General features: G+C 34.0%; 1 protein-coding gene and 1 pseudogene across 2 annotated transcripts; both read right to left on the minus strand.

The window, feature by feature from the left end:
* Positions 1-1,096: 1,096 nt before the first annotated feature.
* Positions 1,097-9,510, minus strand: LOC143552657 (fructose-1,6-bisphosphatase, cytosolic-like). Of its 2 annotated transcripts, none has more exons than XM_077042816.1 (12): positions 8,983-9,510; positions 7,636-7,687; positions 7,471-7,541; positions 7,335-7,396; positions 6,718-6,784; positions 6,523-6,636; positions 5,661-5,747; positions 5,318-5,388; positions 4,724-4,789; positions 4,093-4,179; positions 1,789-1,864; positions 1,097-1,279 (listed from the first exon to the last, which is right to left on the minus strand). In XM_077042816.1, exons 1-12 carry the CDS (start codon positions 9,289-9,291, stop codon positions 1,169-1,171), a joined length of 1,173 nt encoding a protein of 390 aa, XP_076898931.1. In that variant the 5' UTR covers positions 9,292-9,510; the 3' UTR covers positions 1,097-1,168. The 2 variants fall into 2 exon arrangements, with proteins under 2 accessions (XP_076898931.1, XP_076898929.1); XM_077042814.1 differs by having other exon boundaries at positions 7,471-7,545; positions 7,640-7,687; positions 8,983-9,508.
* Positions 9,511-10,956: 1,446 nt separating this feature from the next.
* Positions 10,957-12,334, minus strand: LOC143552634 (O-fucosyltransferase 23 pseudogene; annotated as a pseudogene).
* Between the last annotated feature and the right edge of the window lie 4,791 nt (positions 12,335-17,125).

The following is a 17,125-nucleotide window of genomic DNA, read 5'->3' on the forward strand; positions in this document are numbered from 1 at the left end:
CTTATGCAAGTGAATCTTAAAAAAATAAAAAAAAATGAAAGAAAATAAACCTACAACTTACCAAATAGCAAAATCATTATTGAGCTATGAGATTGGTTGGGTTCTTGGGTTAGTTTGTTTAATTAAATTGGGTTGCTGCTAGCCCAGCCCACTGATGGTATACTTGTTTGTTGGGTTATATGCTTGTAACTTATATGTAGGAGTGGGACGGCTTGGGTCATGATACATTGATGGCTGATGTTTGTTTGGTGTTTTGGACTCTTGGATAATGGACCTGTTATGATGATTTTTTTAATATGTTTACATTTGGGTTGGGGCGCTAGAGGTGCATAAAATAACCGGTTTTGAACACAACCCGGAATCGGTTCCTCGGGTACGACATAGTATTAGAATTCTCCCCAAAGCCGTACCCGGGACCGAAACCAGGAATACCCTGTCAAAAACCGACCTACCCAAAACCCGAAAAAAATCCGAAAAACCCGGTCAAATACCCGGAACCGATTCCCACTCGACACAATTTTGAGTTTTTTTACCATAACCGGAACCGGTTCCTACCCGGTTTCTGTTCCTGAAAACACCTTGTTTGTGCATCTCTATGTGCCATTGTGCTAGACCTCAAATCGAACAAAGCTTAAACAAGTTCAAACCCCCAAGCTTTTATATATTGAGCTTGAGTAGTCACGAGCTTAAATGTGCTTTTTATTTATATATTTCTTATTCATGTATATGTATTTTTTTTATCTAATACACACTAAATATACAAAATATTAACTATTATTTTATGTTATATATATAAAAGTTATAAATATATATACCAACAAGTTAAACAACCAAAAAATGTATATGTACATGAAGAAAATAATAAATAATAAACGTGGCGATTTAAACGAGTCTAGCTCGCTTCAACTTAATGACTATTGTCTAATTGCTCGAGTGCATTTGCATTTATCGGTTGTGTGAACATAGTAGCTAAACATTCCTAACGTATTACATAATACATATATTCTCAAACTTCGAGAAATAAAGCTCTAAACCAAACAGGATCAAGCTTGGACTCGACTCGTTTAACTTTGAATACTGAAAGGAGTGATTGGGTTACAACATGTTACACACGCATTATTATATGGTTTTATAAACAACATGGACACAAGGTTAATTATTATACTAATTAAGCCTTTTCTTCAGCTGCATACAAGGCCTTGATTTCCTCCACGTCATCATAACTTCCCAAGAATATTGGAGATCTTTCATGTATCTTCTTGGGTACTAAATCAAGAGCCTGTACATTAAATTAATTAATATTATTATTTTCATACTCTTAATTAATTAAATGTGACATTTTAAATAGAGTGAACTGTGATTTGTCTAAATCTACAGTTTTATTCCAATAGTTTTAAATTTGTGATTTTCGTCTATGTGGTTTCATTTCACTTGCAATCAAACCCGAATTCACTAATTCCGTTAAGTCTGGTCGTTAAACCCATCAGCGTGCCCTTTAGGGAAGATTTGTTCTTTTTTCCCCAAAATACACCCTAGCCCCTCACGTGAGGGGGCTTGCGGATTAGGATTGTGGTTTATTGGGGAGAAAAAAGACAAAATAACCCCTCACGTGAGGGGTACGATGATGGGTTTAACGACCAGACTTAACGGGGTTAATGAATTCGGTTTAATTGCAAGTGAAATGAAACCACATGGACGAAAATCGTAGATTTGAAGCTACCGGACTAAAACCGCATATTTGGACAAACAATAAGGACGAAAACCGCAATTTACTCTAAATTTAATTACCCTTTCTTTTCCGGTGAATGATTGTCCTCCTGCTTGTTCCATTAAGAATGACATAGGAAACACTTCATAGAGAACCCTGTTTTGTATAGATTTATATTCATATAAATAATCGTTTAAATACGTGGCGTATATATACAGAGATGTGCACGGTTCAGTTTGTGTTGGTTTTGAGCTAAAACTGAAGAAAAACCAAAACCTCGCTTTTTCAAGCTTTGAAAGCAGTTCCGTTTTGGTTTTTCAGTGTCGGTTTTTTTAATTTTTGGTTTAGGACTGGTTTCGGTTATTTTTGGTTTCTCCATTTGAGTTTAAAAGTTTCGGGCCGTTTTTTTGGCTAAAAATACGAAATTTGGGCCTGAATCATATAATACATCTGGGCTAAAATATTTGAGCCACATATTTATAAATTGCTTATAAAAAAAATAGAAAATGAAAATGTATAAGTTGGGTTCGGTTTTTTCAGTTTTCATTACATGTAAAATGAAAACCGATCCGTATATTCGATTTTACAAAAAGTTAAAACCAAACCGTTAGTTTTTTGTTTCGCTTTGGTTTGTTTAGTTTGGGTTTAAAGATTTTTTTTTATGGTTTCGGATCAGTTTTTTTTGTTCTTGTTCAACGAATTTAATGCACTTATTAAAAATGAGACATGGGAATTGGTCCCGAGACAACCACACATGAATGTTATTAGAAGTATATGGTTGTTCAAACATAAATTCAATTCAGATGGTTCATTGGAACGGTACAAAGCTAGATTGGTATGTGATGGAAGATTGCAACAGGTTGGGGTAGACTGTGGTGACACATTCAGTTCAGTGGTCAAACCCGCCACTATTCGAACCGTTTTAACGATAGCTCTTTCACGGTCATGGCCAGTTCACCAACTTAATGTCACAAACGCTTTCCTACACGGTAAGTTAACCGAAACCGTTTATATGTATCAACCAGTGGGGTTTCGAAATAAGGAATTTCCAAATCATATTTGTTTACTCAAGAAATCCTTATACGGTCTAAAACAGGCGCCAAGGGCGTGGTATCAATGGTTTACTGACTATGTTCTTACTTTGGGCTTCTCTCAAAGCAAGTGTGATTCTTCCCTCTTTACACTTCACAATGGTAAAGAAACGGCCTACCTACTTTTATATGTCGACGACATTCTTTTGGTAACCTCAACTGACACTCTTAGACACCACTTACTGGGGGGGGGGGGGGGGGCTTTTTAAAGAGTTTGCCATGAAAGATCTAGGCCCGTTAAGCTACTACTTCTTGGGTATTTCGGTTTCACGACAAGGCGACACCATGTTTTTGACACAACAGGCTTACGCGAAAGATATAATTAAACGTGCTGGCATGCACATGTGCAAGCCTGTATCTACCCCCGTAGACACGAACCCGAAACTTGGAGCAACATCTGATGACGTTTTTGACAACCTGACTCTATATAAAAGCCTCGTCGGGGCGTTACAATATCTTACTTTTACGCGACCCGATATAACTTATGCGGTTCAACAAATTTGCATGCACATGCATGCTCCCTACACGGCACATTGGGAGGCTCTGAAGAGAATAACACGGTATATTCAGGGCACGTCCGATCTCGGTCTCACTCTCGGGATGTCTGCCGAACCTCTCACTAATAACTTATACCGATGCTGATTGGGCGGGATGTCTGGACACCCGCCGCTCTACCTCGGGCTATTGTGTGTACTTGGGTAACAATCTAATTTCATGGTCTTCAAAACGCCAACCCACGATCTCTCGTTCGAGTGCCGAAGCTGAATACCGCGGGGTTGCAAATGTTGTCACCGAAATATGTTGGTTACGTAATCTTCTACTCGAGCTTCACCGTCCCTTGTCTCGTGCCACCCTGGTATACTGCGATAATGTCAGTGCCATTTATCTCTCTAATAACCCGGTTCAACACCAGCGCACGAAACATATTGAGTTGGATATTCACTTTATACATGAACAAGTTCAGAGGGGTCAAGTTCGTGTGCTCCATATGCCCACGCGTCATCAGGTCGCGGACATCTTCACCAAGGGCCTACCTCGAGCACTATTTGAAGATTTTCGATCCAGTCTCAGCATCCGTTCACCTCCCGCTTCGACTGCGGGGGTATAATAGGAACCGTATTTATCTTGTATTTAGTTATGTGATCCCCATATATTTGGCATTTATTGTTGAGATAATATCTCAACTATAGGATATATCATTGTAACTATATAAAGGGAATTGTGAATGAGAAGAAGGCAACTAGGCATTACTTTACACACACACTATATCTATATATTAATATCAATAAGTACCTTAGTTTTCCATTTGGGCTTTTCTTATCAGCAGGGTACAAAAACACACCTCCATAAAGTAAGGTACGATGAACATCAGCAACCATACTGCAACAAATAATAATAAAACACGAATTATTATTATTATTATTATTATTATTATTATTATTATTATTATTATTATTTGTTTACTCATAAATGAAAACTACGTTAATAACTAGGCCTATAAACGAACGGAACAAACATGAACAAGGGTATGTTCGTTTTCGTTCATTTAAAAACGAACAAGAACACAGACATTTAATTGAACAAATATTTGGTGTTCGAGTTCTTTTATGTTCGTTTATTTAAAATTTAAAGAACAGTTCACGAACATAATTGAACAAAGATAAATATATGAACTTACTTAAATGAACATAAGTGAACACAAAGAAACATAAATGAACAAACATATATGAACGCTCATGAACATAAATGAACGAATGAAATACGTGTTCATGTTCATTCCTTTAATTAAACGAACACAAACTTTTTGTTTGTGTTCATCCGTTTATTAAATAAACGAACATAAACAAACTTCCTGCCGAACACTTCACGAACAGTTAACTGAACGTTTAATTCATTTACGGTCCTATTGATAACTATCAAGTACCTTCCAATATATCTAAGAGATTTTGCTGGTGAACCATCCTTTGGGAACTTGCATTTTTCCACAAATCTGAAACTCAAAAAATAATAAAATAACAATATTAATATAACTTATGATAAAAACACAAGTAAACTGTAGTTTCGTCCCTGTGATTTGTCTAAATTTGCGGTTTAGTCCAATAGTTTTAAATTTGCGATTTTCGTCCCTGTGGTTTCGTTTTACTTGCAATTAAACCCGAATTCACTAACCTCGTTAAATTTGGTCGTTAAACTCATCAACGTGCTCCTCACGTGAGGGGAAATTTTGTCCTTTTTCTCCCCAAATGCAACCCATCCCCTCACATGAGGGGAGGTTTTTTTGGGGAGAAAAAGGACAAAACTACCCCTCACATGAGGCGCACACTGATGGGTTTAACAACCAGACTTAACGGGGTTAGCGAACTCCGGTTTAATTGCAAGTAAATTGAAACCACAGGGATGAAAATCGCAAATTCAAAACTGTTGGACTAAAACCGCAGATATGGACAAACCACATAGACGAAAACTGCAGTTTACTCCAAAAACACCAATGGGTAAAAATATAACATGATGAACATACTTTGCGGTGGGCCCATCCCAGTTCTTAGCATTTCCTTCATTAACAGAATAAATCTTTCCTTTCTTTGGGATCTATATAATTCAAAAAGTAAACATAAATATTCATCATATCATCGTACTCAGGAAATCCGACAGATTACAAAGTTATGGTAATGTCTGTAGGGTAAGATGTAGACACTAGACAGTCTTATCTTTGCATCGTAAGAATAGAGAGGCTGCTTCTGATGTAAACATATTTTTTTTTTTATTACTAAATATAAATTTTAATAATATTAACACAAACCAAACTACATCTGTGCACATAAATGAACATAGTAAATAAAAAGCTTAATAAAAAAGATTACCTTAATGTCAGGGTGAGTGAGTATAAACTCTCCTAGAGATGGATCAAGAGTGAATCCATTCACACCGGATCCGGTGCTTAATACGAGCTGTAAAAGAACGATAAATCAAAATGAGTAAATTAGTTATGAACGGGCCGATTATTGATATGTTTTAAAACCGACATAAACAAACGGTAAAAACGAACCGAACGTAAACTGTCTGTGAACCGTTCGGTGGGAAGATCGTTTATTTAATAAATGAATGAACAGGAACAAAAAGTTTGTGTTTGTTTAATTAAACGAGAGAACATCTAACATGTTCATTTTTTAAACAAACAAACATGAACACCAAATATTTGTTTAATTAAGTTTCTGTGTCCGTGTTCGTTCGGTTCGTTTACAGGCCTAGAAATGGGTCAACAAGGGAAAATCACAAGGAAAAAGAAAAGGCCATGTGACACAAATTATTTAAAAAAAATTAAACTTTTTTTGGAAAAGAAGTGTTTTGAACCGACCCGTACCCAAAATTACCATTTTACCCATGACCCGACTCACCCATTTTCCACAAGGGAAAATCACAAGGAAATAAGAAAAAGCCATGTGACACAAGTTATTTAAAAAAAATAAATTTTTTTTGGAAAAGAAGTGTTTTGAACTGACCCATACAAAAAATTACCATTTTATCCATGACCTGACTCGCCCATTTTCCACAAGGGAAAATCAAAAGGAAAAAAGAAAAGGCCATCTGACACAAGTTATTTAAAAAAAATAAACTTTTTTTTCCAGAATAGAAGTGTTTTGTACCGACCTGTACCAAAAATTACCATTTTACCCTTGACCCGACTCGCCCATTTTCCATTTTTAAAAGCGAGATTCTTCTCACCGTGCAAGAGCTGCCATACATGCAGTATCCAGCAGCCAGCATATTCTTTCCTGGCTGAAGTACATCTTCTAAATGGGACTCGCCTCCGTCTTTCAGCATATAAATCCCGAAAATCTAACCGAAAGAATTTAAATTTAAAAAAAAAAATACAATATTAAAAATTGTAGTACTCTAGACGAGTATCAGTCGTCATACAGTTCCTATGGAAACGCCACAGTCGATGTTGGAAGATCCATCCAACGGGTCGAAAACAACACAATACCTGCATAATTTGCATATAATTTTTTAAAAAAATAACAAAACAGAAAGAAAAAAAAAAGACAAAATGGCAAAAGACGTCTTTTATGTTTAATCATTTTTTCAGTGGACGTGCATTAGCAAAAGAAATGACATAAAACATCCTTTACATTTAAAAACTCTATCACATTATGTCCTTTGACCCTAACCCAGTTAACTTTTTCCGTTAAATATGGTCATGTGCCCTGCACATGGGGGTATTTTGGTCACTTTACTATTGCAAATTAAAATCATATTAACTCTTAACCATTCACTGACCTAAAGATGATTAATTTTCAAGAGTAAAATGACCAAAATACCCTCATGTGTCTGCACATGACCAGATTTAGCGAGAAAAGTTAACTGGTTTAGGGTCAAAGAACATAATGTGATAGAGTTTATTAACGTAAAGGATGTTTTCTGCCGTTTCTTTTGCTAAAGGACGTCCACTAAAAAAACGATTAAACATAAAGGACGTCTTTTGCCATTTGTCAAAAAGAAAATTATCATTAAAAAATGAGAATTTTTTTACTCACTTTCCGCGTTTTGATGGTTCTACGAAAATCGCTTCCTCGTCCTCTTCAGAAACAAGTATGGACTAGTAACAAGTGATCAAAGCAGTTAAAACGAAAACAGTAAAAAAAATATGAAGTTAGTTAAAAGAATATTAACTGTTCTGCCACTGCTGACCAAAGCCTTAACAAAAACTTCATTTGACAAAACATCCAACTTCTTCTGTTCTTCTCCCTGAAATTAAAACATGCACAAATTTATTTATTTTTTAACTCGGCCCGTTTGAGATAAAACACAACTCGGTTCGACTCATTTTTTATTAACTTGCCTGCACATTGGTCTCTCCTGCAAGTCCAATAAGTTTTGCTAAACCTGCCTGCACAAGCAAACTTTAGATTATTATAGTTTGTTTAGCCGTTAGCGACTTAAGTTACGAGAACTCAAGCCTGTTTCATTTCGAACACTATTTCTAAAGCTCAGGCTCGGATTTCAAGCTCTGATTCTAAGGCTCAAGCTCGAGCTCGACTCATTTATGATTTATTAATTATTAATTAACTTATTTATATTTTTTTTGTATATTCGCCCTGCTTGCGGTGCGCGCATGTAATGTATATATGTGTGAACCCTTGGGTGGGCAAAAGTGAAATTGCACTAATTTTGACGTTATTTTACTAATCTCGTGAAAATAACGTTAAAAGTGGCGTAAGGTTAATCAGGCATCATGTGGTGGCGTTGATAGCCGAAAGACAAGGGTACATGCACCGATCAGCCGGTGTCCTGATGATTGAGTGTTATGTGCCTTATGTTCAAGGCTTGATGCAAAACTACTATCGAGCCGGGGGTCTCACCGGAAGCAGCCTCTCTATCCCAATGGGGTAGAGGTAAGGCTGTCTACATCTTACCCTCCTCAGACCCTACCATAGCTTTGCTATTGGTGGAATATACCGAGTACGACGATGATGATGATATTTTTTTGTATATATAATTATAATCTGATTTTTTATATATAACATAATATATCCTATTAAGTTGTTTAACTTTAGTTTTATATATAATATTGTTATATAATTATATTTTTAATATATTAACAAAAAACTATATAATTAAGATTCTGGTTTAGGCTCTCGAGCTTAGCTCATTTCAAGCTCTTCAAAAACTGGACCTTGGCTCGTGATCAGATTTTCAAGAGGGAGCTCTGCTCATTGTTTATTAATTAATTTACATATATTTATAATTAATTTTATATATTCATATTTACAACTCTAATGTTCACATGTATAATAAATGTTATTTAGATATTTTTACCATATTATTATATGTAATAACTATTATTATGTATTCACCTGTTTAATATATTAAATAAAAATTTATATAAATAACTGACTTGTTTAGGTTAAAGACTTGCGAGTGTACTCTAGCTCAATAAGTGAAGCTCTATATATATTAATTTTATACTCATATTTATAATTAAACTTTTTACATATATATAATAAAAGTTATTTAGTTATATTTTTCATATTTTTGTATATAATAATAATTATGACGTATTTACCTATTTTAATATACCGTAATAAAAATCATATAAATAATAGACCTGTTTAGGCACTAAAATTTATATACTCTAGTTCGATAAGTGAAGCTCAGGAAACAAGAGAAAAGAACATGATAAACCTTATTAACAGCAGCACAAACAAATTTGCATCCAAGAACAATGTGACTTAACAAGATACTAAAATCGCCACGCGACTCCGGATGCTTGGATTGCTCGTTAAGCACGAACCGCGTTATCGTCATCAAGTCCGTTCGGAACGCATCGGCAGCATGATCCATCTTAAGTCTCACAATGTAACAAGATAATAATAATAATAACAATAATATTTGTATGTTGTGTTTTATATATTGTTGTACGTCAAAACATATCAAAGGAGATTGGATATGGTAGGTTGATATAATAACGTAGTTTGAGAAACATAGAAACATAGATGAGGTTTATCTGAGAGCAGTTGTGACACGTGGCAGAAGTGACATGACTAGAGGCCTTTGTCAAGTACAAGAGATAGATGATTGAAGACAAAAGGTGGTGGCAGTTTGTGAGTTTGAAGACAAATTATATTGATGTGTCAATGGGACCTGTTTTGGAGTTTATTGATAATACTAATAGTAAGTTCGTTAAGGGTGTAAACCAGCCGAGCCTAAACCTTAGATAAAGATCGTTTTGTTGTCTGGAGGGCCGGGCTTACCGAAAACAACTAAATTTACATTAATTACAATTAATTACGTATGAAAAACTTCGGACAAAAACGGATAGCTTCATATTACTAAGCAATATAACCGGGGGGGGGGGGGGGGGAGGTGGACTAACCCTTGCCACTGCTTAGCTTCATTTAAGTTTTTCTCAACATTTATAAATATGATTATATACGTATATAAAGTAATAAATAATAAACTAGTTGTGCTTGATCAAGCCGATCCCGAGCTTTAAAAAAAGAGTTCCTGAGCTCTCATAAGCCAAAACGAGCCGCGCCCGAGCCTATTTGAGCTCTGGCTTGACTCGTTTACACCCCTAATCGTAACGACCTTCCAGATTGAGGTCAAACGGTTGTTTTGATGAATAGATTTTAAAGTTTGGCTGTTTATGGTTAGAACAGCGTCCGAATAGATATTAGATGACCGGTTTAACAAAAGTTTTTAAATTTTGACCGACTAACATATTTTGGTTGAACAACTGTTTTTTGATCAATAATTTTCAAGAATAATGAAGGATGGGGTAAGCCTCTAATGATATAATATGTGTCCAACCATCATCTATTTTGAAACAAATAATATATTTGAATCCTGAATAGATATACATTATATGTTATTATACGTACAAATTATATATTTGAAACATCATCTAATAGTATGATTGGTTGGACAAGCGTTTTAAGTTTTAATTTCAACCAATAATTTTTCATAAATGGTGGTTGAGGATGTGTCTAACTGTCTAATAATATTTTTTTCATACACTATAATTCGATTTCATTTAAGTAAAAATATCCAATTACAATAGAGAGGCAGGTAAGTGGACAACAAGCAGCGCCGCCACCATCTTTTGAATGACAAAATCAATCCTAATAATATAATACGTACAAACTCATCTATACTTTAAACAAATAATATATTTGAAACCTGATAATATATTTGTATTAAGGTTAAAAGGACCGTTTTAAACAATAAATTTCGAAGTTTGATTATCTATGATTAAAACGTATTTCAAATAGATATCGAACAACCTATTAAACAAAAATTATTCAGTTTGATCAACTGTGATTAGAATGTTATACAGATATTGGCCAAATGGCCGTTGTAACAATAATTTTCAATAAAAGGTGAAGGATGTGATGGTGTCTCTAATACAATATAATACATACAAACATTATCTATTTTAAAACAAATAATATATTTGAAACTAGATAATATATTTATTTGTGGTGGCTTATGTTTGTAATAATTATGTTTGTATACAATTGTGTTATGAGATTTTCATAGTTATTAATATTGGTATCACACTACAAAACTTTAATTATGAAATATGAACAATACTTGTAACAGTGTAACACACAACGATGAACTTTGAACAATACAATTACTTGGTATAATATCTTATTTAGTATAAAAATAAAATAGTATAAAAAGAATAAACTAAATTTCCTAGTGATGGATAATTTTTAGCAAGATATACTATTCGAACCATAACTGATGGCGTGTAAGCTTGAGTCGGATAAATTTGTCATCCATAGTTGTGGACCGCCAGATTCTCCTTCAATGTTATAAGCATACGAAGGCCATCTAACGTCGTTTCTACATGCTTGTGAAACTCCCGTTTTGATTATCTTTTGAGTTCTTTCGAGAACCTGAAGACTAGAAAATGTGGAATAACTATTTCCCACAAACACATCGGCCCTTAAGCAAACTTCATAGTCTATAGCTGCCTGAATTAAATACGAATGCTTCTTGTAAATCTCAGTTAACCCTAATCGCTTCTTGTCAATAGGGTACATACCTTCTTTCCAACCATTTAAGATCGTATCATCCTCGAGAAGTTCACTAGCCACGGCTAGATAAAGAATCGTACGTGGTTTTAGGGCCGGAATGTTTGCTACTCTAGTCGTAATCTCCTCTTTACTACTACAAATGTTCGATAAATTTGATCTACGTTCTCTATTTTTACAATGTATCATCCAATCTTTTTCGATCCTCATATGGATCACTACATATGGTGTTTGATACAAAGAATCACGCTTTATTTCACTTCCAAACTCTCTAATCTTCGACACGACTTCATTTGCATCTTTTGAGATCTCATCTACTAAAACCAAACATTCAAACACCTTTGCATAGTCACTAACCGGCCAATGATCATGCCATAGAAATGGATTCTTCCCCATTATCCTAAGCGTCTCATACACACCATAATCTTGCTTGCTAAACTCTTTCAACTGATCAAGATCTCTTTCAACCGTCCATCTCCTACCACTACCCTTTTGAACCTCGAGTAAGTCACTTCGATTCCCAATATCAGAATACTGACTCACACGCACGAACCCATCACAAAGATTATTAAACCCCTCAAAGTCGAAGACTTTATCAAACGAAATAGGCTCCAATTGATCGATTTCTTTGTAAAACAAAGACGCGCTTAAGCTAGGCATTAGAAGTGATCTATTCAACATTCTTGCGGTTAAACAAGCTCTTGCAAATGCAATCTTTTGATTGTTTAATCCCCAAACAATTTGAGGCACCTCCAAGAACTTCATTCTTGCATTTCTCGGTTTGAATTCATTGTTTTGAAACACACGAATGTAAACCGAGTTGGGGAGTATAATTGTTTTGATGATCATTGTCATTACTAGCAAGAACAAACATTTTGTGACCAATGAATTCATCTAATGAATCTCAACCGAATTTGATAATAACTTATTGGATATAAGGTATGAAGAATTTGGGAAGAAAATGATAAAAGGAAGATGAATGATGATGATCAAAGTTGTTGCATGGAAAAAAAGAACAAAAAGAATGAAGACAAAGAAACAAAAAGAATAAAGATAAAAAAAACATCACAATCTTGACAACCTGGTCTCGTAGTGTGTTCCATAGATGATAGATTTCTTCAATTTCTTGAACCATGCTTCCATAAAATAACAATATTTGTTTCTAAGTTTTATTATTAATATTTAAAGTTAAAGGGTAAAAGGGTCATTTTAAAATATTCATAAATGCAAACAGTTCATAGTTGATAAGAATTTGTTGGAAAAAGAAATGAAATAATATCATGATTTTAATAATAAGAGTAATGTCAAGATACTCCAAAGAGTATCATAACGATGGTGAATGGGATGTGTGATATTTTCTTTAATGGCAAATGTTATATGTATCGTTTAAATCGATAATTCTAAGTCACATGGTTCATTTACCTTACAAGATCATTTTAGTCGTATTAAATACTTTAGCACCTTTTGTTGGAATTACACTTTACACACGCTTAATGCGGCCTTAAGACCACTTAAATTAATTAATTTATAATTGTTATGCTTATGTTATGATAATAGTAACCAATATGATATAACTAGTCCTCTACAATTGTTTGAAGCAAGTAATTGTATTAACTATTGATAAGTTAAGGGGTTATTATGATTACCCTTTAGATACCTTTAATTAGAGAGAACTACAGGGAGTTAGTATACGACTCATTCATATCGATAAGAACACCAATAAGAATGTTCATTCAATTGCTCCATCGAATCAAGCTATCATAACGGGAATTGATTTATATGCAATCATGGCATCGTCGTCTTCATCAATTCCCACAAGTATCCCTAATTTGACGTCTATTTTATATTTATGGTTGATTCTACATGATTAGGTTTATATCATTGCTCATGTTTATGGATATAATCAACACCTTTCACATGAAATCACCAGGTATCTGGTTATAAGAACGTCGTACTACAAAGTCTCTACAGTCCCAACCTCATGATTCTAGATGTATTGGTGCAAAGTTCAAGGATGGAGCCAGCTAATCCGGGCGTAGTTTCTTGAGCTAGTGCAAAAAAGATTTTGTCATGACGTAGTTTTAATATTCCTAGTATGTAAAAACTTGTTAAACCTTATAAACATATTTGATCACATTTAGTTTGGTTCCAAATAACATGTATAACACTATTAAACTCTAAATATTTGTTTCTATTTTACTTTATATTATGCTTAATCTTAATATACTATCAAACCGATATTGATCACAATTAATTATTTATAAATGATTTTGTGTTCCCTTTATTAGTATGACTATTATTTTAGCAATTCAATGATTTGTATATTTATATAGTTTCTCATTCCATCATTTATACATATTTTTCCTACATAATTGTGGTTTTGCAGAGAGTAAGGTAAAGAATTTTTATGATATCTACATATATATGACGTTTGAAATATTTTCAATCCGTATGTAACAGGGCCATTATCCTAGTTAATCATAAAAGCCTTACCTTACATACTACATACAGGATTTAATAATCAATTAAGGTGGTGTATAAGATACAAAATAAATATATTCATGTCTCAACCGTTGGACCACTTAGAATCTAAAGATCACATTTTAAAATTGGGAAAATTCTCAAAATAGGCGTTTATGAATACGTTTTTCAGGTTTTAGGTGTCATTTCAAACAAATTCCCAAAATAGGTATTATAAACTAGTCGTGGCGAATAGTTTATGATTGTCAACGAGTAGTCTGTATAACCAATAAAAATTTGCCACGTGTCTATAAACTAACCGTAACGACTAGTTTCACTAATCATCTACTCGTAAAAATTAAATAAGTTTAAAGCCTCGTAATCAACGCCCACGAGTAAATAAGATATCCTTTAGTCGCGACAAGCAGGTTATAAAACCTTAAGAGTCGCGAGTAGTTTATCAAACTAACCATGACGTTGAGTTTGATTACCAAATGCATCGAACCGGTTTGTTTTTCAAAACACTAACCGGAATGGTTAGTTTGTTTGGTCAACTAGTCGTTACGAGTAGATATTGGTCAACGATTACTTTACATCCATTATACGAGTATTTTATTGGTAATTAACTCGTCTCGATAAGTTTACCTGGTAAACATTACTCATACGAGTAGTTCATACCTAGTTAACTCATCCAAACTAGTTTACCTTGTTTATATTCCCGAGACGAGTATTTTATTAGTAACTAACTTTTTTTGATAAGTTTACCAGATTTTTATTACCGATACGAGTACTTTATTGGTAGTTAACTCGTCGCGTCTAGTTTACCTTGTTTACATTACCGATACGAGTAATTAATTAGTAACAAACTCGTCTTGACTAGTTTAACATAACAATCTATTCGTCTCCTTTTTTACCGATACGAAAAAGCTTCATGTCATAGTCGTCGTGTATATCCACCGGATACGAGTAATTACAGAACTTATAAGATAATCGTTTAACATGGCCTACTTTAAAACAACTAGTAACCAAATCTATAAAGTCACAATAACCGAACCTCAAAGATAGAGATACACCTTGTCATCCACAATCAAACGGAACATACTCAGTAGCTCCTTTTGTTTGTTCTCACTTTCCTCCGTAACAAACTACAATATTATCAATTTCTTCCTCCATTGATGTGCGGGTTAAAAACAACAAGAACATGACATTTATATAAACCCAAGAACTTCAAAACAACATTGTAACGACCAGTTTAGACTATAAAGTAAGGAGACGAGTAGATTGTTATGTTAAACTAGTCAAGACGAGTTTGTTACTAATTAACTACTCGTATCGGTAATGTAAACAAGGTAAACTAGACGCGACGAGTTAACTACCAATAAAGTACTCGTATCGGTAATAAAAATCTGGTAAACTTATCAGAACGAGTTAGTTACTAATAAAATACTCGTCTCGGGAATATAAACAAAGTAAACTAGTCAGGACGAGTTAACTAGGTATGAACTACTCGTATGAGTAATGTTTACCATGTAAATTTATCGAGACGAGTTAATTACCAATAAAATACTCGTATAATGGATGTAAAGTAATCGTTGACCAATATCTACTCGTAACGACTAGTTGACCAAACAAACTAACCATTCCGGTTAGTGTTTTGAAAAACAAACCGGTTCGATGCATTTGGTAATCAAACTCATCGTCATGGTTAGTTTGATAAACTACTCGCAACTCTTAAGGTTTTATAATCTGCTCGTCGCGACTAAAGGATATCTTATTTACTCGTGGGCGTTTATTACGAGGCTTTAAACGTATTTAATCTTTACGAGTAGATGATTAGTGAAACTAGTCGTTAAGGTTAGTTTATAGACACGTGGCAAATTTTTATTGGTTATACAAACTACTCGTTGACAATCATAAACTATTCGTCACGACTAGTTTATAATACCTATTTTGGGAATTTGTTTGAAATGACACCTAAAACCTGAAAAACGTATTCATAAACGCCTATTTTGAGAATTTTCCCCTTTAAAATTTGGTGGTTTCATCTTACCAATTTTGTATGTATCGAAATGACAACGCTAGAGTGTTTGTTGTTGTTAATGATGATAAGGTTTTTAATAGTTTTGTATTTGCATATTTTTTCTTTTCGGGCATATTTGCATATTTTTTATTAGAAAAAAAAATATGCTTGATTTATTTATTTTACCACCGAAGTGAGTAACAATTTTAGTATTCTTACAATATATACAAACATTTAAGATTATAACGTGATATAATTAATATTTACTATAAAAAATTACACCATAGTCTATGTGGTAGGTTCATATTATAGGTTTTGTCTCTATGTTTAAGAAATTAAACATAGAAATTTTGTTAATATATTCTGATTTCAACGTTCACTCTTGAACCCTTTGGTCCTTGAGACCGAAAATAACTAGAAATTTTGTTACCTTTATTTTGTTGAACAACAAACTTACATTTATTATTATGAAAAACCAAAAAATCAATTAAACCATCTTCGCTACCTCTATAACCCGGGTCTAGCGACCACTTAAGTTTGTAGTCAAGTGGGTGCATGAGCCATTCTCTAAACAAAACTATTGAAAAATCAAGCCCTTGATCGAACACAAAACCAGTGGCGAACCCAGGAATTATTTTCTTGAGTGGCGACATTGGGACTTGACACTAATTTTAAGGGTGGTGATCGGAATTTTCACATACAAATAACACTAAAAAATAAAATTTAAGGTGGGCGGCAACCCCCCTTAGTTTCCTAATAGGTCCGTCAATGCACAAAACGGTTGATGTATGGCGACGAGATGGGGTAACGGCCAACGGGTGATTAGCAATGGAGATGAATGAGCAGGGACACAACTTATAAAACTTAACAAAACATTTAGTAGTTGATAAAGTAAAGGATTAAATGTCACACCTCAACCTACGGCGGAAATGTCAGGGCGTGAACTGATTGCCACAGCTCGCAAGGTACTATCATGCAATTGTAAAGCAAGAATATCTAATAAATTTATTAATTGTCAACGAACATTTAAGTACAACAAAAATAGAGAAAATTACAATACAAAATCAACTATTCTTGTTTATGTTTAACATCTTAAGGTCATCTCTACGTGAGCTTCAGTTCGACAAGCAATCCAATCTATAACCTGCAAATGCGTTCAAATATATATATTTGTCAACAACACATGTTGAGTGAGTAAATTCACCAGTTTTGACACGAACAAAATGATAATATATAATGATATAAATAATAGGGTAAAAATAAGCAAAACTGTTATCTGTGAGTATAAACAATGAAAGTTTTA

This window comes from Bidens hawaiensis, unplaced genomic scaffold (genome assembly GCF_021521415.1).
Source record: "Bidens hawaiensis isolate Kalapana, Puna unplaced genomic scaffold, B.hawaiensis_p1.1 tig00016968_1, whole genome shotgun sequence".
NCBI lineage: Eukaryota > Viridiplantae > Streptophyta > Magnoliopsida > Asterales > Asteraceae > Bidens > Bidens hawaiensis.